The 25543-nt window shown below is 35.5% G+C and overlaps 3 protein-coding genes across 5 annotated transcripts; 2 read left to right on the top strand and 1 right to left on the bottom strand.

Moving 5' to 3' along the window:
• The first annotated feature begins 3500 nt into the window (after positions 1–3500).
• Positions 3501–5713, top strand: LOC134253328 (glutamic acid-rich protein-like). The gene is made up of 2 exons (XM_062735861.1): positions 3501–5372; positions 5495–5713. The coding sequence occupies exons 1-2, from the start codon at positions 3602–3604 to the stop codon at positions 5686–5688; spliced, it is 1965 nt and encodes a 654-aa protein (XP_062591845.1). The 5' UTR covers positions 3501–3601; the 3' UTR covers positions 5689–5713.
• Positions 5714–6230: 517 nt separating this feature from the next.
• On the top strand, positions 6231–14500 carry LOC134253327 (uncharacterized). Of its 2 annotated transcripts, none has more exons than XM_062735858.1 (3): positions 6231–6440; positions 13466–14157; positions 14251–14500. In XM_062735858.1, exons 2-3 carry the CDS (start codon positions 13494–13496, stop codon positions 14355–14357), a joined length of 771 nt encoding a protein of 256 aa, XP_062591842.1. In that variant the 5' UTR covers positions 6231–6440; positions 13466–13493; the 3' UTR covers positions 14358–14500. The 2 variants fall into 2 exon arrangements, with proteins under 2 accessions (XP_062591842.1, XP_062591843.1); XM_062735859.1 differs by lacking the exon at positions 6231–6440 and adding an exon at positions 10369–10538.
• Positions 11696–24979, bottom strand: LOC134253326 (fibrinogen-like protein A). Of its 2 annotated transcripts, none has more exons than XM_062735857.1 (5): positions 24957–24979; positions 21951–22757; positions 14757–14879; positions 14501–14638; positions 11696–12978 (listed from the first exon to the last, which is right to left on the bottom strand). In XM_062735857.1, exons 2-5 carry the CDS (start codon positions 22489–22491, stop codon positions 12551–12553), a joined length of 1230 nt encoding a protein of 409 aa, XP_062591841.1. In that variant the 5' UTR covers positions 22492–22757; positions 24957–24979; the 3' UTR covers positions 11696–12550. The 2 variants fall into 2 exon arrangements, with proteins under 2 accessions (XP_062591841.1, XP_062591840.1); XM_062735856.1 differs by lacking the exon at positions 24957–24979 and adding an exon at positions 24161–24309.
• Positions 24980–25543: the final 564 nt, after the last annotated feature.

Raw genomic sequence — 25543 nt, 5'->3', positions numbered from 1 at the left:
TTTACTGTCTTAATCAGAACATCTGAACATAAAAGGCAAGTCAACAAAGGAAAATAGTACAATTCTCAGTTAACCTTGGACTTTCAGTAAGGCGTGGAATCTTGGGGCTACATAGTTAGCATCTGTCAATAGCGAATAGATTTTCATTGGTTAAGAAATTATGGTAATAACATCAAGAACTTGAAATTGTTCTTGGAAACAATGAGACAACTTAAGCCCCACCTCTTTGTCGCACGATACACCTCTTTGTGTTACGAGACACTGTTATTGGTTATTTTCTACACGTTGACATTCTCCTGAATTTCTGTCCCATGAATATTTAAACAGTAAATGAAAGCTGTGTAAATTTTAGATGCTAATTATGTAACGTCGAGAATGCCATGCCTTACTGAAAGTCCAAGCAATACTGAGAATTGTACAAAGAAACTTCGAGGGCCAAATTAATAAGGGTAATTGAAATTGAATTTTTCCCTGGAATTTACAATCACCTTAATATCTAGTTGGAATAATGTAGACCTCTCTGGTTATTTGTTATTTTTCTTGAAGGGGGGGGTGTATCAGATTAAAAAAAAAAACTAATAGACGGGGTCACGTGACCCCGTCTAAAAACAGACAGGGCTACATATTGCAGCTTCTTCATGTAAACATCACAAACAAGATTTTCTTTTTAATTGGGAAGGGGGAAGCAGATAGAACTGCGTTTATCATCTACAGTAAAACTCGGTGATAATGAAGTCACAGGGACCTATGAAATCACTTTGCTATATCCGTAATTCGTTATATCCGTATAAAGAATTCATTAAATTCATATACATGTAGTTGGGGATCCAAAATAACTTCGCTATATCCGTGAATTCGCAATATCCGTGTTCGTACTAACCGAGTTTTACTGTATATGTCTGTGATGCCAGGATTAAGGTGACATTGGCTTTGAGCTTATAATGCCTGTATCCATACCAATTTTAAAAAAATGACTGAGTTAAGTGTACTTGCTCTGAAGTGTTTTAAATCCTGCATGGAACTCAGATTTTAAAGTGACTGATGTTGAAAATCATAAACATTCATGGTTAAGCAGGGAGCTCAAGTATGTATTATCAAACCAAACATTCATGCCTGGAAAGTTTTGTTCAATGCAGCATTTCTAAATTAATACGGACTCTTTTCTGTGGTAAATATGGTTTGATTTTCACCAGAAAAATATCAATATTGACCGAAAACGTTTACTATGTTGACCTTTTCATCATAGGTGGTTTGGGGGAGGTATCAGTTTTGTACCCATTCATTCAACATCAGAGCTGGGATCAGGTGCCACTGAGTGTCCCTGTCAACCAGTCACATATAATCTGTACTCCTTGTCATGATCAGACAAAGGAAAATCTTTAGATGATAATGGCCTAACAATTTTTATGAAAAATTCCATTCAACATTTGACTTGATAGATTGCTTCCTCTTAAGGCCATTTTATCGACTAAAATTTGCTAAATGTTGGCTTTAAACAAGATCGATGATATTTTGTATTATCAACTTATTTGTCTGAAGCTTGCCTAGATTTAGAGCATGCTACTGCAGCTATTGCATATGGAATCAAAAGGGAGACATAAGCTCTATATCCAGATGACAATGGTACATGTATACTGCTAGAGAAGTAAGAGAAGTTCGCAATAGAAAAGTTCAAGTCATATTTATCTTTAAGTTCTGACGTTAGGTTACTACCATTCATGTTTTTTTTTTTTGAAAATAATGAACAGTACATTTAGCCGGTAGTGCAATTCGTTAACGGTTTCGCATTAAAAACTAAAAATTTGATTTCGTGATTTTCGTCAAAAAATCCTAGAAGGATAACTTAATACGAACTTGATCCATAGCTTATCAAGGTAGAATCTATAATCACATACTAGAAATCAGCTCGGTATCTGCAAGCATTTGGAAACAAGCTAATTCAGAGAATATGTGTCCCTCGCTTAAGAAAAAAAAAGAGCATGTGCGGATCTAGAGGGATGGGGGTCGAAGGGTGGTAGGGGCGGCGGGACCATAGGGAGTAATGGTATGAATTTTATTGTAAAAAACCCAAATGCTTCTTCAGATATCGTTCGGAAATGAAAGTGATACAGACAAACAGAATGTATTTTTTTTTTTTACCTTGACCTTTGGACCACAAAATCAATAGACGTCTTCTTTAGACCATAGGGAGTTATGGTATATTGTAAAAGCTCAAAGGCTACTCGATATATCGGAGAAATGAAAGTGTAGGATTTATTACCTTGACCTTTGAGGTCAAAATCAGTTGGGGAGGGGTTTCTTCCTGTTCTTCCTTAGGCCACAGGGAGTTATTTTGTAAAATTTTATTGCAAAAAATCAAAGGCTTCTCGAGATATCGTGCGTAAACGAAAGTGTTACAGACAGAAAGAGACAAACCCACATTATATCCCCCACTTTCAGAAAACGGGTGGCAAAATTATGCGGAAAATCCCTATAAATTATTTAAAATGGTCTTATTCCTAAAAACAATTAATCGAAACGAAATGCAAACTTGATCTGTAATTAATAAAACTCAAATCAATATTTTCAAGCGTTTTTGGGGAAAAAAGCGCAGAAGCAACAGACAGACAGCTAGACGGACGGACAGACGGAGCAACAGACAGACAGCTAGACGGACGGACAGACGGAGCAACAGACAGACAGCTAGACGGACAGACAGACGGAGCAACAGACAGACAGCTAGACGGACAGACAGACGGAGCAACAGACAGACAGCTAGACGGACAGACAGACGGAGCAACAGACAGACAGCTAGAAACATTATAAACATTAGTCATCCTGGTTTCACCGATAGGGGACTTAAAAAAGTTCATATAGTTCTTTTTAAAAAGTCGATTCAGTTTTCATCGAAATGCTTTACTTCTATAATGATAATTATAGCACGGTATCTGCCAATGGCAGATACCGTGCTACAATTATCATTATGTATCTTTGTGATATATAGTGTAATTATGTAGACAGGTCTAGCAGAAGCTCGGTCCACCAACAGGAAAAAATGATATTTGGAAAGAGGAGGGGGGAGAGGGTCTCGATAGCAATTCTAAAGAGACTACCAATGTCATCTACATATGACAGCAGAAATACTGCCCCCACTCCACCCGCTCTTCATTTTCTTCGGTCGTGCGGTATTTGCTGAAATTTACATAAATATAAAAGGGTTGTAAATACTTTGTTGTCAAAGTAAACATTACAAAACTGTATGAATTTATGAGTAATTTAAAAGATTGTAAAGTATTAGAAGGCATTAAAAAGTAAAACACGTGTGACTCTATATGTGAAATACGTGGTCAGTGAAGAAAGTAAATACTCTGTAAGTATGCGACATGGCACTCGTGTTTGAGACTGTTATTGGGCAACGATTAAATGCTATGAGCCACTTGTTCCGGGTCAGTTAAAGTTTATAATTCGGATTAAGGATTCTTGTATCGGATCCACATAAAATACTACTAAGTAATAAAACTTTCTTGGCAATAGAGTGTAAAAGCCATTGATTTAATTTTGGATGTGTTGTTTGTAAGGTATTTGTGATCTATCTTTGAAACAAAACTGTCTTCTGGACATTATGACTTCTATGAATGATGCCGCGAGGACTTTGAAACACACGTCACAGGGGTCAAGAGCGGGAACTAAACAACAAACGAGAGGGTCGGCGAGGCCTCCCCAACACGGAGAAAGTCAGTCTGACGACAGACGACAAATACAAAGCCGGACAGACAACCAGTCACGTCAAAGGTCGAACCAGAACCAAAACTTCAAGCAGTCTAGACAAAGATCTCAACAACCTGAACAAAATCTGAACCAATCACGACAAAGGACTCAACCAGAACCCAACCTTAATCAATCTAGACAACGATCTCAACCTGAACCAAATCTAAACCAATCACGTCAGAGAACTCAACCCGAACCAAACCTTAACCAATCAAGACAACGATCTCAACCTGAATCAGATCTCAACCAATCACGACAAAGGACTCAACCAGAACCCAACCTCAATCAATCAAGACAGAGAACTCAACCTGAACCCAACCTCAACCAATCTAGACAACGATCTCAACAAGGATATGACGAAGACTATGAGAACAATAACAGGTCCAGACAGAGGAGTCAGCAGACGGATCCTCGATCTAGAGAGAGAACCCAGGATGGACAAAGGTCTGTTTTACAAACACAGGACAGAAACCGGTCAGTGATTCAAAGTCCTGGAGGCTGGAGTAATAGGGAAGAAATTATCCCACAAAGTAACCTGTCTCAACAAGCCGTCACACCTAGGTCTCAACGACCATCTCAACAAGGCAGAATCTCGGCCCGGCCATCTCAGACGGGCGGATCCAGAGGAGCAGCAGGTCCTAGTCAACAGGCCGAAAATGAAGATGAATACGATGAAGAAGAAGAGGATGAGGACGATGTCAGTGAAGATAATTCCTTTGTGGATTATTACCCAGAATATGCACCGCCCCCATCAACAAAACCAAAAGGACCGAGGGCAGAAACTGCAGACGACTATGAAACATGTAGTTGTTTCCCAAGACGAAAAAATAAAAACATTCCTTCCATGCTTTATGAAAATATAACCTGTGTTCACACTGGATTAAAAGGCCAATCACATGCAGGTGTATTTAGATTCGAGGATAACTGGATTGAAGGAGACGTTCAAACGGCTCCCAAACAAAAGGGCAACGAAAAGAAAAACAAGAAGAAAGAAAGGACAATTCCCCGACCGAAGATGAAATATGTGTATGGTTACCCCAAACCAGTATTACCGGCCTTCTCAGATGATGAAGAGGGGGATGATCAGGATGAAGATGATGATGATGAAGATCTTTTATCCGAGGAAGATGATATAGATGCCGTGTCCACTAAAAGTAAGCCTCAGCCGAATTTAAAAAAATCAAAAAGCAAATCTAACAATAAAAAGAAACAACAGAAAAAAGACGACAATGACACAGGAGTAGAGGAAATGGATGATGATGATTTTGATGAGGAGGAGGAAGATGAGCCACAGGGACCGATCACTAGAGAGGAAGCGTATTATCCAGTAATGCTTCCTCAGATTGGTCACTCCCCGCCTCCGTCCCGCGAAAGGTCTCGTCTGTCAGCAAGATCACAACCTGCTCTGCCTCCGCTGCCAGAAAGCCCATTCATGACAACGCACAAAGACAAAAAGAAGCCTTCCATTAAACCTTCCCAGTCTTTCCGTTCAGAGCAAAGGGAACTTCCAATATCCAGAGAAAGCGGTAGACACTCGGCTCCGGATATCCGAATGTCACCATCACCACGAGCACAAAAACCTATCATGAAAACGAGGCGATTCCAAGGGGTGTACTTTGATCCAGGTATGATATTAACACCTGTAATTCCTTTAATTTCAATAGTCTTGTCTGATTGTTTATATTTTCACAATGTGATTCGTAATAACAACAAGCATTTTCACTAATTTCTTTATTACATGCTGTAGTCCGAAAAAGAGCCGTTCCATATGACATTTCATGGAATGGACATCTTGAACAAAATGATGGCAGAATGTCTTCACGCATGCCCAGTCGCATGCGGAGCGGAAGCCGTTACAGCAAGGCTGACATTCCGGAAGAGGAAGACTACTATGACGACGAGGGGTACGAGGAAGATATGGGGACTTCCGGACATCGATGAATTCCAAGATGTGTTTAAAAAAATTCACACTTTACCAAAGAATGTGTGTTGCATATTCCCTCCTCAGCCTTAACAGAGTTACTGGCTAGAGAGAATCTGTCACTCCAGGTTCTTATGCAGTGTCCGTGACTAAAACGTCCGAGACTAGTTAAACTCACTCGAATGTTTTGAATCAGACTGAATATAAAAATCAATGGCGAGTTAGCAAGTGCAATATCCGGAGGATCAGATTTTTTGTGACGTTATATAGGTCCAAATATTTGTATCTTGACGTTTAAGTGTAAAATAAATAAATAAATAAAATAAACAAATAAGTACTATCCATCATGTCTGACTTTTATTATACCGGATTATATCTTGAAAAATGTAAACGGAACCAAAAAAATCGAGTTACAAGGTTAAAGAGAATCCGCAAACACTATATATGTTTACATCGCACTTCACAAAAACTTTAAATTCTCAGTTACCGTAAACCTTTGAAAAACTTTAAATAGATTGCTTAGTCTACATAATATCTATTCATGATCATCAAAAAGGAAAAATCATTTACAATGAATTGAATGAAAAAAAGTGCGTTCACGTCACCGGAACTTTCATTTATCGTTTACTTTCTTGGTGGGGGCTTTTAAAGGAACTGCTGTAAATGATTGCACTCTATATTACTGACGTACAGAATAACTGACCAGAATATGTTGTGAATCCGTTAATTTGGAGAAATAAAGGAACACGTAGAGCGCGGAATTACAAGAAAGGTGAGATTGAAATTTGAGATTTCATAATTACAGGTAGTGTAAGTCTACAAAAGTATCTTCAAGAAAGATTGAATCTTCTCTGAATATTATTTTCCATCTCCATACTTAAGTCTGAATCCTTCTTAAAAACAACTGAGAAGGGACTTCAAGTTCCTCCGAATTCTCAGTTGTTTTTAAGTCTTCAGACAAACTTGTTCCAGCTGAGTTATTGCTCTTTAAACAGGTAATAATTTACCCTCTTATGTTCTGATTCTGTGGAAATGTCATGCATTTAGAGTAATCTGCCCTTGGAAATAAGATTATTATTCCTATTGAATATTACGAAGTTTTTAATCAATTCAAGCATTTTAATAATTTTTTAACATTTAAAACGACCGATATATATATTATTGAACACTTTATTTACTTTACGTATTTGCCCAGTGTCAGTAAGAATAGAAATCTCTGTTCATTAATACTTGAGAGCTGAAAACTTCCTACACGTAACTGTCCCAATCAACTTCTCCTGAGTTAATTAACAGCTGTTTAAGGTAAACCCAATCAACCTCCACTCTATTCTCTTTCGGAGACGATTTAACTCAAAGCATCTACAAAAAATAATTGCCGCCGTTATCTGTAGCCTACATTTATATCCATGATGTATCTATTATCTATGTAATATTCCGATGATAAGACTATAAGAGATTCCTCTCTACATCGAGAGCAGTTTCCTTCCATTCTTGAAGATCATTCAACTTATAACGGAAGTTCAGTGAATAAGTTGGCTCGGTGCTGATTCATATCTGATCTTTTCATGTCCACTTACGAGTGTTTGAGTTCATTACTTGAAAATCACGACTTCTAATATATTACGTGCAGGATTCATTTTAGAAAAACCGCTACTTTAATAAAGTATAAAAATACAAGTCATCTTAAACAAGATCAAGGGGCGTATCATATTACGGGGTTTACACAATTCCAGTTTCTCTTACTACCATCGATCTTAGAAATCCTGAGCATTTTTTTAAATATAGAAATTCGTTTTTTTTTCTGACTTCAATGTCATTCATATATGTAGATTACTTGTCACCCCGTTTTCTGTTAGAAACATAGTAAAGTTTGAGAGATTATCTGAATAAACATTTTGTACTGGTATCAAAAACAGAGCATAGAAACTTTAATTGATTTCTAAACAGCGTTATGCGTTTAGGGGGCTTATCGTTTGAAAACCTTTTAATATTTCAAAATTTAGTGTAGATTTACACATATAAAACTTTAAAGTGAAAAACTAAACAGGATACTGATACTTAGTGATGCAAATGCTTAACCTATATTGTATGCTGGGAATGCTTAACCTATATTGTATGCTGGGAATGCTTTACCAATATTGTATGCTGGGAATACTCTACAAATATTGTATGTTTGGAATGCGTTACCGATATTGTATGCTGGGAATATGTCACCAATTTTGTATGCTGGGATTGCTTTACCAATATTGCATTCTAAGAGTGCTTTACCGGTGTTTTATGCTGTAGATGCTTTCCCGATATTATATGCTGGGAATGCGTTTCCAATATTGTATGTTGGGAATGCTTTCCAAATATTATATGCTGGGAATGCGTTACCAATATTATATGCTGGGAGTGCGTTCTAAATATTATATGCTGGGAATGTGTTACCAATATTATATGCTGGGAGTGCGTTCTAAATATTATATGCTGGGAATGTGTTACTAATATTATATGCTTGGAGTGCGTTACCAATATTATATGCTGGGAATGTGTTACCAATATTATATGCTGGGAATTCTTTACATATATTGTAAGCTGGGAATGCTTATTTTTCTGATATTGTAAGCTGGGGATTCTTTACCGATATTGATTGTTAGCTGGGAATGCTTTACTAATATTGTGCACTGTAATGCTTAACTGATATTGTATGCTAAGGATCTGTTTCTTTTTGTTTTATTTATTCATTTTTTTAATATGGACTCATTTTGTTCATTCTGGTTTGGAAATACCAATTTATTTTATTATATGTCGGTTCATCTTTTTTGTTTTAGACCCTTCAGACAGAAAAGGGAAATCAGTCTGGCTTTAATCTTCCAATATACATTTTAAATATAGTTATTAAAAACAAAATACCAAGACATGTTAATAGAAACTGTACACAGATATCTAGCAGTAACATACTTTATTGCAGTATAAAATGTTACTTTTTAAAACGAATACAGTGTATTTAAAATTGGAATTGCATTGGAATACTATCACTGACTTGTTTGAAAAAAAATGATTTATGTTTGCATGTGCATATCTAATCTCCAGTGATGTTAAGAGCAAATTTAGATAGCACAATCGGTCCCTATCCTGAAAGTAAGGGGGTAAAATATTTTTTGACGCAGTACATTTGAAAGATTATAGAGAGCGATTTTTCCTATCTCTCGGTTAAAGGAAAGCTGGGATTCCTGTTGTATCTCCAGACCTTGATCTTGCCAAGTTTCTAAAGCAAGAAATTTTGTATTTACAAATATTTCAGTCTTTTTTAAAGATTTTTGTATTGGAGGTATTACAACATGGTTTTCAAAGCAATTGTCAGCAATACGTTCTTTATACACGTGTATACAACTTGCTAAGATCTCTTTGAATATACCTAAGTAAAGCATACTTGGCGAAAAGTTGGCCTTTAGACATATAACATAGCTTTATCTGCTGTAACTCAAAACACGAATAAAGAGATTTTTTTTAATTGAAGGTCAGTAAAGCGCACTTGATAACATTAGAACTGTTGAAATTAAATATGATACATTTATGGATTTTAATGTTTGTAAAGAAGCTCAGTTAATTGAAAATGATATAGATTGATGGAAATCATAAACGACGGACTCGAACTCCTGCTTGACCTACATAGCGGTAAATGTTGTACCGTTTGTGATAATCAGATGGACAGTGCAAAAGATAAGATACTAAATTCAAGGTAACCTTAACATACTTTCATCATTTATTAGTAAATGTATTGATATTAAGGAGACCCCAGCAGGAGAAAAATCTGCAATACTATCTGTTTCACAATATAATGCAAGATCGAGTCACGGATCTTCCGAATAAATCTTTGCAATTATTTACATGTAAAACCCTTTACATGACATTTCTTTTAATTAATAAGAATGCATGTCCAAACGTCTCGTTTTGAAATCCGTCAGAAGGAGTCAGTTTTCCATTATCATATTTACCTACTTATATAGGAAAAAATACTAGCAAAAGTAAGTGTTCAATTTTATTTATCTCGCCTGGTCTAATAAAAGGTAAGAATTCATTATAAATTGTGTAATACATTTTAGATTGCAATTTTAGATTAAAAGAGGATCATATTAACGCCTTAAAATTTCGCAGAATAGGAACTCTTTAGTGTGCAGTGAATAGAGGGCCCTTAAAGTGCAGTGAATAGAGGGCCCTTAAAGTGGGGGATGTTCTGCGTCGGTCATGGAGACTAAATGCACTCGGAGTGAGACGCTCTTCCATCAAATGATTTGCAAGAATGTTTTAATGTAAATACACAGAGATCGTGAAAAAAGCCTCTCTGCTATTTAAGACAACCATTCTCCTGTTCATGTAAATAGTTTACATTATATTTTATTTCGGAATCTCTTCTCACGGAAGCAGTATTTGACCCCATAAGAGAAAAAAAAATGAAGTCAGTTTACGTAAGCCTCAAAGGACACACGATGTTCTTAATCTGAAGCATTTGATGAAAGATATTTTTCAAATTTTTCACCGATGTTTCATCTTATGACTTTGAAATTCCAGTAGATTTCCTTATGCATCTCTATAATTCTGTGTTACGTCATAGAGCGGGATTTGTAGACCTGTGGGGAACACAAGATGTACGTGCAATCGTTTTATTTCCCACTAATCATCTGATAGATAAACAAATAATCTACAGACATAAAATAATATTCTAGGTGGTTGGATACGAAGTGCATTGCCAACTTTGACTGGTATATGGTTCACTAAAATAACAACTCGTTAGACACTGCAGACAAGATCGGTTGTTTTGGAACCCCACAGCCACTCTAGGGACAACATTTGATCACAGCTCATTAACCTTTAGCCAAACTCATTAGTAAGCAATACATAGATCTAATATAATAAATATACTTTGTATTATGAGTCTGAGCTTGAGGTCCAAGGACGCGATGTTTTGTTTTTTGTCTGTTTCCTCTTAAGAACCTAGTTTATGACACAGCGAACAATTGAATTGGTTAAGCAGTGTACATGTGTTGTTAGAAGATATTTCTTTTCCGGAGTAGACTTTTAAAAAAAACCACTTCAGCAATAAAGAAGCATGTATAATACTTCTTTCACGTCCACGTGAGCTCTTTACAATTACAGTGTAATAGTGAGCACGAAGATCCGGGCTCTGAGGCGATGTTTACAGGATAACAGCTGGTGGGAACTATTGCCAATGACCATTAGACCGACATCATGATTTTGGCAATACCAGTGTAAATAGTTGTCACACGTCCAAGGTCAGAAGCCAAGCACTGCCAGAAAGATGATAGGGTTGTAAAAAGAATATGTCACATACGAAAGCGTGGTGTCAACTGTCAAGGATTCAGAAATGAATCTTTCAAACATTCTTTGTTTACCAAAATAAAAGAACTTCGAATTTTTAGGTGTCTTGAATATTTGCTTGTCAACCACATGAATTCTTTTTTCGTGTACTTGCAATTCTCTTGCAATAATATTTTGTACGATTTGGGATGGGGCACCTGTCAAATATTGTATTTTCAAAACCTTGCAACCGTTCACGCTTACTTAATTTTCGCAAACATCAAGGCACATTATTCGAATTTCTTATATAGTATGCAACAGTATTATTAAAGTATGTTGTTATCATTGAATATCATTTTTTTTTCTTTATGCAAAACAAAATAACTTTTTGAAAAAAAAGCCATTTTCGGTTTTATGCAGAATCACACATATTTTTATATATATTGCCAAAGTGTAAAGTATTTAATGATATTTTTATCTCTTTTTTTTTTTTTTTGCATAAATAGCACATTAAGTGACATTCATTTGTTTGTTCCTGTCCCACACATGAAAAACATCCAAGCTACAGATACCTAGGCTACAGAACTTCTACAACATAAACTTTGAATTTGATTTTAGACTGCAAGGCTTTACTTTTAATATGAAAATTACCAATCATTAGAACGAACTTTATATTTTTTTCCACTAAACATTCCAACCAATCATAAAAAAGACAAACTCTTCAAAGACGTAGGGATCTTCTTTATTTCGATCTACCCGTACTTAATCGACCAGGAAAGGCACGGACATATAGGCTTTAATCACGATCCAACAATTAAATCTTTTATATAAAAATAAAAATCAAAGAATGACAACGTAATGACATTGCTGAATATCAATATATTACACCATATCTCTATGAAAAGATTTCTAACAATGCTGTAGACACGTCATAGTGAAACTGTAACAATTCTGTGCTGAACAAGATATAATAACGGCTGGTTCAACACTTCAAAGTTCATTTGTTAGCGCCAGAATGCAGATTAGCACTAAAGTTACCAAATTTAGACCTTCCATTTATTGCAAAACGGAAAATCTTCACAAGTGTAATGTACGTCTATTTACATATATACAATATCGAAACATGTGAATTGAAATGTTCACGTATATTTAGCAAATAAATAATGACTAATGAATATGAATGAAACAGGGTAATATTTACAATGGCATTTTGTGCAATGATATTGCGAAACTACATCATTTCTATTATCATAAACAGTGACTGGCAGTGGAAAAAAATCATCTCGGACATCCTCGAACAATTCGAGATTTCGTCTTAATTTTCCAGGACACAAGTGTTTGAAAAACTGGATTTCAAACACCGTAAACGTTTCTTTCATTAATCTGGTTATTATCACAATATGTTAAACTCCAAAGCATTCTTGCTTTATTGAGTATTATGTTTTTCCGTGTCCTTTCATGAATTGCAATTGTTTATTCATGAAAAAAACTTTTCACAACAAATCTGACTAGCAATCACATATTTCCAACGATAAGCACCTCTGAAAAAGGCTTTGAGCATGCGCTGTCAAACCTAGAAAATTACACCTCATTTTCTGACGAAGTGTCGTCTGCGGGCCGTACAGACATTTCCACAAACTTCAACGAAGAGCTCATGTTGATGCTATTCCAATGAATGCCGTCACGGTTAAAGAAGTTGATGTGTTTACCCTGTGGGTAGTACTGTCCGTTAAGATTAGAGTCGTAGCAGTCGGAGTACCACCACCCGCCCCTGTAATGGCGCGCGCAGTTGTTGTAACCCCGCCTGTCGTTGTCACGGTCGTGCGTACTGAACATATTTCCGTTGTGGTTGTCCCGAACTGAGGTCAAAGAATCTCCAGAGTCGCCATGGTAACCTCGCACGTGAAGTTTGTAGTTTTCGGACTCATCGTCAATCCGGAAGTAATTGTACACAGCATAGTACTTCCTGCCATCAAAATCCTCCATATCTACACGCAACTGGAAAGGTCCTAAAAACAAAAAAAAGGAAAAAAAAACATTAGAGATAGTACAGAAAAGTCCATCTTTTATTCAAAATAAAGAATTTTAAACTTTGAACTTGACCTTGTGTTTTGAAAAATTGCAGTCTCGCTTTATTTGCTCTACTAAGGACCTTTATTGAAGAACAATTGCATCATATCAGCAACATGGGACCATAGACCAAAATCACCTCCGATAAGTCAAAATGTTATCAATTTTCCTTTGAGAGGCTGCTTTACAATGTGTCGGTATGTTATAATACTGATAAGCTAACTTTCCACTCTTTCAAACGGTCATTCATCAGCGCAGCTAGGAGGTTTCATTAAACAAACATACATTTTGACATCAATAATTTGGTCCAATACTTAAGAGGCCAGGGACATAGTTGGAATAAGTGGTAATGGTATCTGCTACATTATTACGTATCCCATAAATAACGGACCAATGTTTATGACAAACTTTTTTTATTTATTTCAGGCTAAAGTGTAACATTATTTTGGACATTATGGCGTCGCCTTTGCGTCGACCAGTACCAGCGTATCTACCAAGACAGAAAGGCCAACCCCCGCGGATAGAGCTCAACGTTCTACGACTGGACGAGGACGGAAATAGTTTGTACGACGAAGATTTTGATCCTTCCGTGTGCCACTGTTTTCCGAGCACCAGCAGCCTACATATTCCGTCCATGCTGTATGATCACATAAACTGCCCCCACCACAATACTAAACATATCCAGCCCGCCCAGGACCAAGTTTTCGCTTATCCCTGGACAGCGGTAACCAACAAACAACCTGTAGCAAAAGGATACAGGCCAAGATCACCCGATGGCGACTCACTTGCATCGGGAAAACTTAGCATTATTGAAGAAGAACCACAAACACCTTTTGTGATAAGAACTGCACCTCCATTTGCAAATCCATCACAGGTAAATGAAAGTAAAGGAGGACCACCTTTTACCGCCCCCGCCCTTTCCAGATGGGAAAGTCATGGCGGAAGAGTGGTGACACGGGCCCAAAGTGTACCGTCACTAACAGGCTACCAACAGCCAAGGACACCCAGGAATTATCATAACCCTAACCCCCAAATCAGCACACCTTACGTTACCACCATCAAAAGACGACCTGTGTCGATTCAGGACAGAAACTTTGATGGTCGCTACCTAGATCCAAGTAAGATTTTGTGTGAACTATAAGTTTGGTTAAAGCTAGACAAGAAAAGGTAAGCTGTTATATTACTTTGATGCCTTTATATTTTCTTTTCAGAGGATGGTCAGATATATAAATTTAAAGTTAAGTACGGCAAAAAAGAAATCGAAGCTAACCGTCTCCAAGACAGTACTATTAGAGAGGAACCGGAAGAGTACAACTAATACCAAGACAAAGCATGATGACGATTTCTCTGAATACTCCATGTTGAGGACCTTCTGTCTTTCCAATGACTAGTGTTTACGATATTAATGTTTATTTATTGCTGTATTCATTTTGTGATATTTGTTTGTATATAATAAATCACCTTGGTTTGTCAGTTCGTAGATTTTGTCGTTCCCCATCCAAAATTCTCCGGAAAGAGACCCGAATCCGTTTTTGTATGTTTTCCAGTCTCTGTAAAAATTTTCTGAGCCGTCTTGGCGTCTCTGAATCACTGTCCAACCTGACAAATATACAAATATTGCTGTCAAATGTATGCAACATTGCAAAAAAAAAGCCAATTTGAACAATATTTTATAGCCACTTCATATACATGATTGCCGACATTTAACTGTGCTCACCCCCGGTATTATTTATGGATTTACAGACAACTTTAAAAGGTTTCTGGGATTTTTCTGGTTGTAGCATAATGTAGTAATCTCCCTGGAAACGAAGTCCACCATGTTTGTATACGTCATGGCAATCTGGAAAAATAAGAAAACTAGTTTATAATTAACAGAATTATCAACATATCTGGTGGTTTGTTAATATATCAACAAAAACAGACGATGGGGAGCACTTGATGAACTCATTGTGACCAAGATATACTGTTATGACTTAATGGACGAATACACATAGCTGAGGAGGAAGTAGATTTGTTTGTTTCTAAGTGAATTAAGATTTTCAAAGGAAGATGTATGCCAGAGGAATTTCTAACATTTATCACTAAAAAAACACAAGCCGCCCAATGTTAGGGTTTTCGATCTTAGGACATTATATTTCAGGACCTCGGCCAAGGGTCATACGCAGCGGGCCCCCCTCCTTATTGAACCCATACACAGAATTTTTCTTGAAAACAATTCAAAAATTTAAAAATTGTTGGTACATGTACGAGGGTCGTTAGAAAAGTTCGCGGACACTTTGAATTACGGAAAATCTATTTTGTACTGTGAAGTATGACCTATGTCTGAATAAATTCCTACATTTTGTTTATTGGTATGTAAAAAATCAGGTCCATATAATAAAATCTTGAAAATTTACAACCATTTTTACTATGAGGTCATGGAATTCACGGAGCAATCACTTGACGTAAGGCGACGTGACAACCAGATTTCAACCGGTAAAGTTCTATAAATCTTTCATTTCTTCAGATTTTTCTTATCTATTTTCTACTTTAAAATTGAATATCTATATCAAGACATATTACTTTTCTTTTATATAATGTCTTTTGTACTGATTCGGATATTATTGAGATCTTTAAAAAAGTCTATGCAGTTAATCGATCAGGTATGGAAACTATGCAAAACCATATAGGCGCAACACAACGTCCATGCGATACGGGGGTATTGAAGTATCAATGGAGGTAATCATTCAAAATGTTAATCCTTCCATTCTTATGAAGCTACAACCATTTGAAAACTTGTCCTTTGTAGGTGTAGGAAATTCCCGTCTTGAACATTTTAATCTCTTTTTAGACATTTTCCAGTCTGCATACATAATTTTTACATAGTGCAGTGCTCCATGACGCTAAATGACGTTCCGATTTTTGGCTGTGTTTTTAAGCGTTGATCAGTTAAAAACGGCTATAAAACAGTCATATACCCTCCAATTTAGTTCAAAATTTCTCCCAGTGACGTTTCATGAATACTATAACGGCAGGTAAAATATCATAAAACTATTTGCGATGTTTTTAATTTTAAAAAAGAGTGTGATGTAAACGTGCCAAAATGTAGCATGCTCCGTGAAGCAAGATTTATCAAAATAAAAAAGCTGTATATTTTTCAATAATCATCGGAGAGCACCAAATTCTTGTATATTAATTGGAAAAAAGGTAAAGATTTTATCTGTAAAGTTTGACCGGTTTCGTGGAAATAGCGCGCTCACAATAAAACTTGTCCGCGAACTTTTCTAACACCCCTCGTACATTTAAGATAAGTAGATGATGCAAGCATATTTCTTGCAAATTCCTACAACTTTGTCTAAACTCGAAAAAGCCGAGAGCAAACATTTAGCAAAGAAAATCTGCCTTGTTTTTTAGATTTAACCTCCAATAATAAAGATGTTTAATTAAATGAAGTCTTTGAAGTTGATTCGTCGAAGACAAGGAGTACACGGTTCGTTTAAGTTCGACCAATTTCTTAAGGGTGTGTGGTAAAAATGTACTTTATACGCAAATCACTGAGAATTTTTAGAAAAGTTTGAATTAAACATTGAGAAGAAGTCAGGTGGCCTTAATTTTATAAGTTGATGCCGAAGATAATTATGTTTCAGGAAAATTCAGCTATATTAAATTTGCTCCAGTGAGACTGAAAATAAGCGAGTTTCTCCTCCAATACGCATTTATTCTTTGTGGTTTTGATTTGATATAACTTGCGAACACAAGATCACGATCTCTACTGCTTCATGAAGAAGTTTGTTTTGGTTATGGAAAATAGATTTAGTGACGTCACATGGGGTATGCTCAAAGTGTCTTGCACTTATGCAGAAGCCTTACAAATATTTTACACATTATTTAGGGCCTTGATGTGGTGGAAAATCGTTTGTTCTCGGTAGAAGTTAAGGGCTTTTATTATATCTTAACAGAATACTGACATTTGGAGTGCTATACGTCTTTGGTAAAGAGCATGGTTGGGGGGAAGACATCACGCTCTATAGAAGCACCATCTTATGATATCCAGACAGGCAGAGCATTCAAACAAATGAATTTACATCAGATTGGGCCTATCCATCAAGATTACAACCAAAATGTTCTCTTTAATTTTGTTCCTCTATGATTTTTTTGCTGCTGATATGGCATAACATTAGATAAAAAGGTTGGTGCTATTAGTTAATCCAAGTGCAATGATTCTCTCTCACTCTCTCTTTATCTCTCTCTTTCTCTCTCTCATGATGTAATAATCATTTTAAGACTGTAACTTTATATCATAATTAGAAATTTTTTATGAACATAACTACCATAATTGCAAAAAGATCTTGTTCAATATTAGATTATCCAGCGCTGTTTCACATTTGATAATGAAATAAGACTACTTAATGAAACGTGGATAAAATAACAAATCTGTGTCAACCCATTACATGACAAAATTCCGACATGACCTCCTTTCTCATCAGAAGTAGGACAGGTTATTCTGGATCATTCAAGTCTAATTTTTCACTTTTCACTTTCTTTTAATGTGAAATCAAATGATATCAAGCAATAGACCAGATGAGATTTGTATCAGCTAAAGTTTCCAGGATGTAAAATCAATGATTAAAATAAGAGGAATGAACTACAGATATTTCACAGAAAAGTTCAATATTAATTTCTCAACATTTAAAGACAACTTGCTCTGCGCTATAGTTTATTTTCCAGAGCCTTGAAAATTTTGTACATTTACAACTGTAAGTATTTAGACAGAGTGGATGTTTCATTAATTCTCAGAAAACGTTCGTTTGTCTTCTGAAGTGGCTTATACATATAGGCTTCATCAGAAAAAAAAATTTAGTTTCATTATATGGCTGCTTAACAGTCAATTTGCCTCGTTTTTAATATTTTACTTCTTTTAATATTTCTTGTTCGTTTTAGCTGCCGCAAGACCAGACTGTGGTTTCATCCGAGCTATTGAATTTGCGCTGATCTATTAAATCACTTTAAAGGAGAGAATCCTCCCTTTTCCTGAAAAATCTGTGAGATCAGTCTTTTGAAAATACATTCAAAACCCAAATTCTAGGATCAAGTAGTCTAGAGAGAATTATGTACAAGAATTAATTATCACCTTATTGTGTTATGCCAAGTTCCAAAACTTGTGGTTTCCGTTAAGTTATTATGGTCTTTTGGCAACAATATCGCAAATTGATCACAAAACAAAGTGATGATTTGCCTGTTCTGTGATAGCTCTCTGACGCTAAACCATTCCGTCTACTGGTTAATTTTTGACTTTTATCACATCTGCTTTTTTCTTTTAAATCTTATCAGCGACAAAGACTTGTTTAAGCAATAACTCGGATAAGTTCAAAGTAACAACTTCCCCTGATTCAATTTCCTTGTCTTCTGTTTCTAATTGTCTAGTACAAAAGTACCTGCCCACAATCAGAAAAAAAGTTCTCTACGAATCTTTTACGAAATTTTGAGGGGAAATTCCACAATAATTTTTTTTATTTTAATTGATTACACTAACAGATAACAAGACGACTAACGACTTTATCATACAAAACAATGAACAAAACTTTTTATAAATAAAAAATTATGTTCCTATATCATTTTGATGTATACCGTATACGTATTTGTGTTGTTGCTGTATTTTCTTAGTTCGTGAAGGCGTGGTTATCTCAGAGCTAGTTTCTAGCCATTTATTGGACAGCTTTAACCCTCTCTGCCGGGTGATACTACTAATAAAGAGGAGGTTTGTTATGTTCCCACCCTGTCCTTCCCAATCATTGATTTCTTTAAAAGATTACACAAAAGAAAATCGCTATCTTTTACGCAGTGTCGACAAACACGATGATTCAATCGCTGATCTCGTTAAAGAGATTTTAGATTGTCACAATGTAGCATAACTTATCTAGTGTTGACCCTATATTAAGCCGTCACAGGTGTAAGACAAGGATGCCTGATTTTGACATTGTTGTTTGGATTAAGTCGTTTCTGTGTCTGTCTTACATGGTCCAAAACTGATGATTGGACACAAACAATGACTTCAGTGTCGACAAAATATGGGGTCAAGTTTCCTGAATTGTTCACAATTTTACCCCGTTCAGCGGTATCTTTTGATCTTTCTTACGGGTGAGTCATGGGCTGATAGGCTTAAAGACCTGTCCGTCACCGAGTTTTCTTCAAATTCGGATGTATCACAGTGTTTAATCCACTGATTAGATGTATCTGATATAAGTGCTGTATATCTCTAATCTATGCCATACAAAGACAGCAACTCAGATACAAAGGCTAATCAGTTTTTGGAGAACTTCGTCATTCAATACACTTTGCTTTTTTAGCATTTGAATAGACTATTTCTCTCATTACTTCTTCAAAAAAAATTTAAAAAATAATATCAAATCCTCAAATCTACACGTCAATAAAACTGACCTTGAAACGAAAATAATACTTTTTTCAATCAAAGAGGGTAATAAACTAATAAAAATATTTTTGTTGTAGACTACTTAAGTAAAAAATTATCTTTGCCTTTAAAAGAATTGGCTTAAAACATGCATCATCATCAACAGAGACATTTCAGACTCCGTTTAAGTTTATTTTAATGGCTATAAGGAGATAAAGAGATATATTGTGAACTCGGTACTACATCACATTTAATACGATCTGAATCCTCTTGTGAACTATAAGCATAAATATGCTCCCCTATTTGCAATGATTCCATATCTTTACATTATCTCTACCTTTTGTACACTGGGGAAAAAAATCGGGGACCCGACTCGGTAATTACAGTAAGTTTACACTGATTTAGTATGCCAAAAATGTGGCTCTCCAACAATTGCAGGAATTGGACCCAAATATACATGATAATGCAGTTGACTTTACAAATCATATCTAGTAAAATAAATACTTTTGGAATGTGAAAACTTGTGAAGTTTTTGGAGAAGATCGCACCGAAAGCGCAAGGGGTCAAAAGGAAAGTAATGAAATTGCCACAACAGCAACTTTTCAGGGTTGGTAAGATAAAGGGAAATAAGTGCTTGTTATTCAATCTGGTCAGATTTTTTCTCCCAGAATAAATATTGTTTGAAAGGAAAATGTAATCAAATTTCCATCGAATTACCGATCGTTTCGTATATAATATATATACCACCAGTCTAGATGCAACTCTGGTTTGGCACCTCACGCCAAATATCCATGCTTTAATAACTTGACCTTGCTAAACGGAGATCATACAAATTCCAACAAAAGTAAAAAGTTAAACAGAAGATAAAGAAAAATATCTCATGTATATTTTCAAATAGATTTTCTTTTTAAAAAGAAGTGCAAATCCTAATTCGATGAACAAATATTGGACTTCTTTTGCCAGCTGTTGGTCATTTATCAGGGGTACTCGCTGAACCCCGAACCCGATCATTCTAGGCTAATTTTGTGGTTTGTAGTGAGATAGGTCATAATAAGATGATTGTTTATGCTAGATAACTGACTCTATTCACTTCATATGTTGACGCCTTTTCCACGCTCTCTAAACAAGATCTCTGATAAATTAATCAACAATAGGAATACTCTATCTTGTCAATAATAACAACGTGGTGTGTACGACGAGTCAGTGCGAATAACGAAAGCAAATAACTGGATGATTTACCCTTTCTTAATTATTCTTCGTCAGTTTATTTTATTTTCAGTCTAAGTTTTGAAAGAGTTCCGACTAATTTCTCCTGTATTGTTTCGACCCGCCATCTAATTTTGCAGCACTGTCTGTTTTGAATTAGGAGGCACAGACATTTACTCAGGCCTTAGACTTTCTAGGTCACCACATGCTTTTTTTTTTTGCAGATCCACCTAAGCCTTGACATTTAATCCCTGATCGAAAATTATTCCCTAATAAATCAGATCAAGACCTCCAACAAAGAAATTCCTATAACTTCGTCAATGTCATAATATACACACATCTTTCTGGCGATATGAAGATAGATTTGCGTATTCTACATAATTCCATAAAAATGTAAGCATTTATTCATTTTAAATCCTCATACAAATTTTTGATATTTTGCTGGGTGGGCGTGAATAATTTATGGGATTTATTGGATTATCTCGTTACCTTGATGACAAAGCACATGATTTCAATGTAAAAAGAAGCACAATTCTACATTAACATGTTTTAATAGTCATCTGCCTCGTGGAAGAATTAACGCCCCAGAACGTTGATGGCTGAAAATGCAACGTCAACATGCCGATCCAACTATTTCCAACTATTTTTACGTAGGTCTGAATTTATTTTATAATCTCTGGAGGATGACTGTAAGTGTTTAAATAGTACCATACAAATATATTTAATATTGCCTGTCATTCTCAAGAAAGATTAACATAGCGATTTCCTAATTTTCTTTTGGAAAAAGCATGGTTTTAAATCTGTTACATTTCTGTGAAGTATTCCTTTATTGCAACACGATATTGCAGAATTTTCTTCAGAAGTACCTCCAAATATTTATACATACAATTATATATACATAGATAAGATTAAGATTTTAATATCATGCGGTATATATTGCATGCCACAAAAAGTCGCATTACAGGAATATTTATACCTTAATCTCCGCAACACCTGCGTCTTTATTTTAATTTTGGGCCAATGGCATTACAGTTATTCTGATCTGTCGCATTCTACATATTCTAGCAAGGACATTGAAATACTATAGAGCATGAAATTTATCGCCTTCATTTTTGACATTTCTTACATATATAACTGTCAAATCCCAACCGAAATCTTAGGCTTTTATAAAAGTTGCTGTTACATATTTTGGACTTAATAGAAATATATTTATAGACAAAGATTATATACTGTATATACTGTAACCAATTGCTAAAAAATAACAATATTATATTATTATGAACATATATTAATGAATTACATGAACAAGAGACTTACGTCTTGGGTATGCCCTAACAGGCTCCGTGGTTGTTTTGAGTTGGACGGTCGGTGACGGTGTCGTCAGTATTTCCGTTACTGTCCGGTGCACGGCTACGGACGGAGCAAGATTACCTAGCCTCCCTATAACTTCCGTTAAGTTTTTAACAACATTTTCTAAAAGTACAAAATGGTTATCTATGTTTTCCATGCTTCTCTTCTGAGATCGGATTTGATCTTTAAGTCTCTGTAGAGTTTCTGTCTCTGAATTCAAGGCTTTTTTGGTGTGCATGACCTCCCCCCTTAATCGTCCCATTTTTGTGTCCAGTTCCCTGTAAGATCCTGTAGAATTCATCACCATGTCAGAGGCCGACATGTGCAGCATTAGTTTCTTCTCTAAGGACCGAAATTTTGAATCTAGATCAGTTGTGATGTGTTTGTAAAACTTACGACACTTGCATCCTTTAACAGACTTAGAACGTTGCGATTTAGCATTGTTAGAATCCACAAAAAATAAAACACCAATAAGAGAAAATACGTAAAATAAGTTTCCAAGCTTCATATTGTCAGTAGTTGGGACACTAAAATTTCCAGAAAATATGATAACAAATATCTGTCTTCACTCCGGTGTACTTTCCTCTAAGAAATTTTTTCTTCAAAATAGTATTGAATTTAGAGGGACATTACGTTATAAATCACGTCTTGTCGTTTGAATGAGACGAATATCAGGTGTCTTGCTCCATGTCAGGTGTCGGGTAGACTAACTTCTATCAGCTGATCTATATACTGAGGGTCTGTGACGACTGAGGAAACACGGCCACTCGTCCGCTGTAAATAGAAAACGCAGAATCAGTAGGCAAGACTCGCCGGCAGAGGGCGGTCGTAAAACCCGCCAACTGTTCATACAATCTATTGTTCCCCTATCCTGCTCGTTGTCAATAAGTCCTTCCCCGGTCTATGTCTGTCAACAAGCGACAGTTACTTTATGTTTTTTATCCTATAGCACCTGTAATCCCCTCTAAACCGTTTCGTGCCGAATTTGGGTTCATCCCCAAATATTGATTTCATTGCCTTTTGTCAATCCTACATATTAAGTTTTTCTCCCTCCATTTTAAACCCAATTTTAACACATTAAAACGGGTTCAACTAGTGAAGTGTAGCTTAGAGCACGGACGAATTTTGGCAGTCAATAGTCTGTATATATGTTGTAAAAACAGTTATTTTGGGAATATTTTATTAGCTCAATTTTGCCAATTCGTACAACTGGGAGAAGACTTTATCAACCTCATTTACTGTAAATTTTTTTTAGCTTTGCAGTTTGTGCTTGCTATTCAATTTAAACTCGAAACGTAAATAAATAATACCGAGATTTAAACATTATCAATGGAAAATGAAATACCTGATTCTGACTTTTTATGTAGGCCGAGGAATATTGCTATTTTCGCGACCTTTTGAGACAGTTCAAAGTCAAGTTTATCAAAATCTCAAACACGCTTAAGTAATTAAAATTAAAATAGACTTTTTTATTAAGTTTTTTTTTTAAAAAGAATATCCTCGAAATTCAATCTATTCTTATTTTTTAAAAGAAAAGTAACCAATAACTTGTCACAAAGTGCTTGTTTTTAACATAATTTAAACATCAAAATAAAAAAATCCAACATTCCTCGAATTATTATTATTGACATTGCTAAATTTTATGTTATGTTGTCTTTGGTTGAATTACATCGTCTATGAAATTGACCCGGAGCAGAAACTATGGACCATTAGGCCACTAATTCACGCTATAACATGACAGCCTAGCACCTCAACACCCCGTGTGCCACCGCGGGTGTAGCGAGAGTCATAAATTACTGATACAATTAGTACAAGTGTCTGAAAGTCAATAAATTATCCCAGTTATCGCCAAAAACAGATACAAAGTGTCAGTTTTAATTATCCTTCACATCTTCACCCTATCCTGATCCGAATCTTAAGGATTCAGTTACACCGCTAGGCCGTACAAGCATCTTGTTGAAAAGAGGGTTTTCCTTCAACTTATTATTTACCATCTATTCCTTGCAAATTAATTAATTAATCTTCTTTCAGAAAAAAGTTGCACATCGTGTACAAGTATTAAATTTGATAATTAAAAGAATTGTGCAAAACATGCTTGTGTCAATTATCAATAATGCATGAAAAATAATTTTTAGAGTGCAAGTAGTATTTTGAATTTTAAAATTAAGAAACCTTACCTTTTTAAAATTTAAAATCCAACAATGAATAAAATGCAACAACAAGAAAACAAAACTTAGCCGATCACGGAGTACCGAGACAGTAGCGTACACACAAACATCTGTTCGTCAGTTTGACTCACTACAATCTTACTCTGATGTATAAACAAGCTGCCTCGCACTCTCGTAAGAGATGAGAATTTCTCTCTGACTCACGAAACTTATAATAACGCTTGCGGTTACAAAAAAAACTTAGCGCTTATCGATATTGCACTAAGCATTCGTCGTGTAACTAAATACATCCCTTCTTTTTCAGTGGGGAAAGCTTTCAATTTCATTAATTAACACAAAAAACAGGGATTAATTTAAAATTAAAAGATTAGATAATTTACATTCTTTATGCGTAAAGAAGCTGATGTGTGAAAATTTGTAAGATTTCTCGTTAGAAGTGTGCGTTTTACCACGTCAATTAGACGACAACCAAAACCCGTCATATGAACTGCGGGGTGTCGCCGTTGTCTTGTAATCAAACGCGCCGTTACTAAACAGTCTAGCCACAGCAGGGATATTTCACTCAAAACAAGGATATGAATGACATTAACAAAAAATATCTTTTTTTCTTAATTTTTCCCACAAGATTCTAAAAGAGACCAATGTTTTTACACACGTTTTACCATTGCCAATTGCAAATTAATCAAAGTTTTCTCCAATATAAAAACAAATAACTGTAGGTAATTTTCTACAATTCGTTTTACATCTTTATAAAGAGTGAAAAATTGTTATATGTAATAATTTTCTAGTAAAGTTATTAACTTACCAGATATTCTATTACCAATATCAGTAATCCGGGATGATTGATTTTGTGTTGCATAAGGTTCCGAAATAATCAAAAAATATAGTCAGAAATGTTTGGAATTTTTCTGTGAACAATAGAAACAATACTTAAAAATAAGATAATTGCAGCGAGTCGATGATAAAATCGTACCCCGATCTGTAATGTCTATCAAAATAACAGACACATTGTGGAGTCAACCAGGGTGTCACATGGTTCGCTTACCTCTCAAATGGTGGCTTTTCGTCAAATTGACTTGTAATTAAGATATGTAGAATGATAGTTAAATTTAACGACAATTTAATTTTCTTACAAGTTAAAACAATTCTTTGATGCTTTAAGCCAATCGTGATAGGTCTTTCGCATTCTTTAAGTGTTTGACATGCAAAATACCGGTATACTGCATTCTTTTATTCACAACCTTTGTAACTCTTTGAAAGAACCCCCTTTCTACATTTGTGCAAGACACTTCGTAACCGTAAGCAAAACAAGATTAAGATTTCCCCTTAGATATACATGTAGGTTCAGTAAATTGTTTCTAATTTTGTTTGAAAAGTTCACACTGATAAATG

Source organism: Saccostrea cucullata, unplaced genomic scaffold (genome assembly GCF_032062105.1).
Source record: "Saccostrea cucullata isolate Sc308-1 unplaced genomic scaffold, CSIRO_AGI_Scuc_v1 ctg176, whole genome shotgun sequence".
Classification (NCBI taxonomy): Eukaryota; Metazoa; Mollusca; class Bivalvia; order Ostreida; family Ostreidae; genus Saccostrea; species Saccostrea cuccullata.
This window is presented reverse-complemented; position numbering and strand designations above follow the sequence as displayed.

Coding starts and splice junctions, on each gene's coding strand:
- LOC134253327 (XM_062735858.1), top strand. CDS start 13,494: ATGGCGTCGCCTTTGCGTCGACCAGTACCAGCGTATCTACCAAGACAG. Junction 14,158..14,250: donor TGGTCGCTACCTAGATCCAA/GTAAGATTTTGT, acceptor TTTTCTTTTCAG/AGGATGGTCAGATATATAAA.
- LOC134253328 (XM_062735861.1), top strand. CDS start 3,602: ATGACTTCTATGAATGATGCCGCGAGGACTTTGAAACACACGTCACAG. Junction 5,373..5,494: donor AGGGGTGTACTTTGATCCAG/GTATGATATTAA, acceptor TACATGCTGTAG/TCCGAAAAAGAGCCGTTCCA.
- LOC134253326 (XM_062735857.1), bottom strand. CDS start 22,491: ATGAAGCTTGGAAACTTATTTTACGTATTTTCTCTTATTGGTGTTTTA. Junction 14,880..21,950: donor TGTTAGGGCATACCCAAGAC/GTAAGTCTCTTG, acceptor TTATTTTTCCAG/ATTGCCATGACGTATACAAA. Junction 14,639..14,756: donor ATCCATAAATAATACCGGGG/GTGAGCACAGTT, acceptor TATATTTGTCAG/GTTGGACAGTGATTCAGAGA.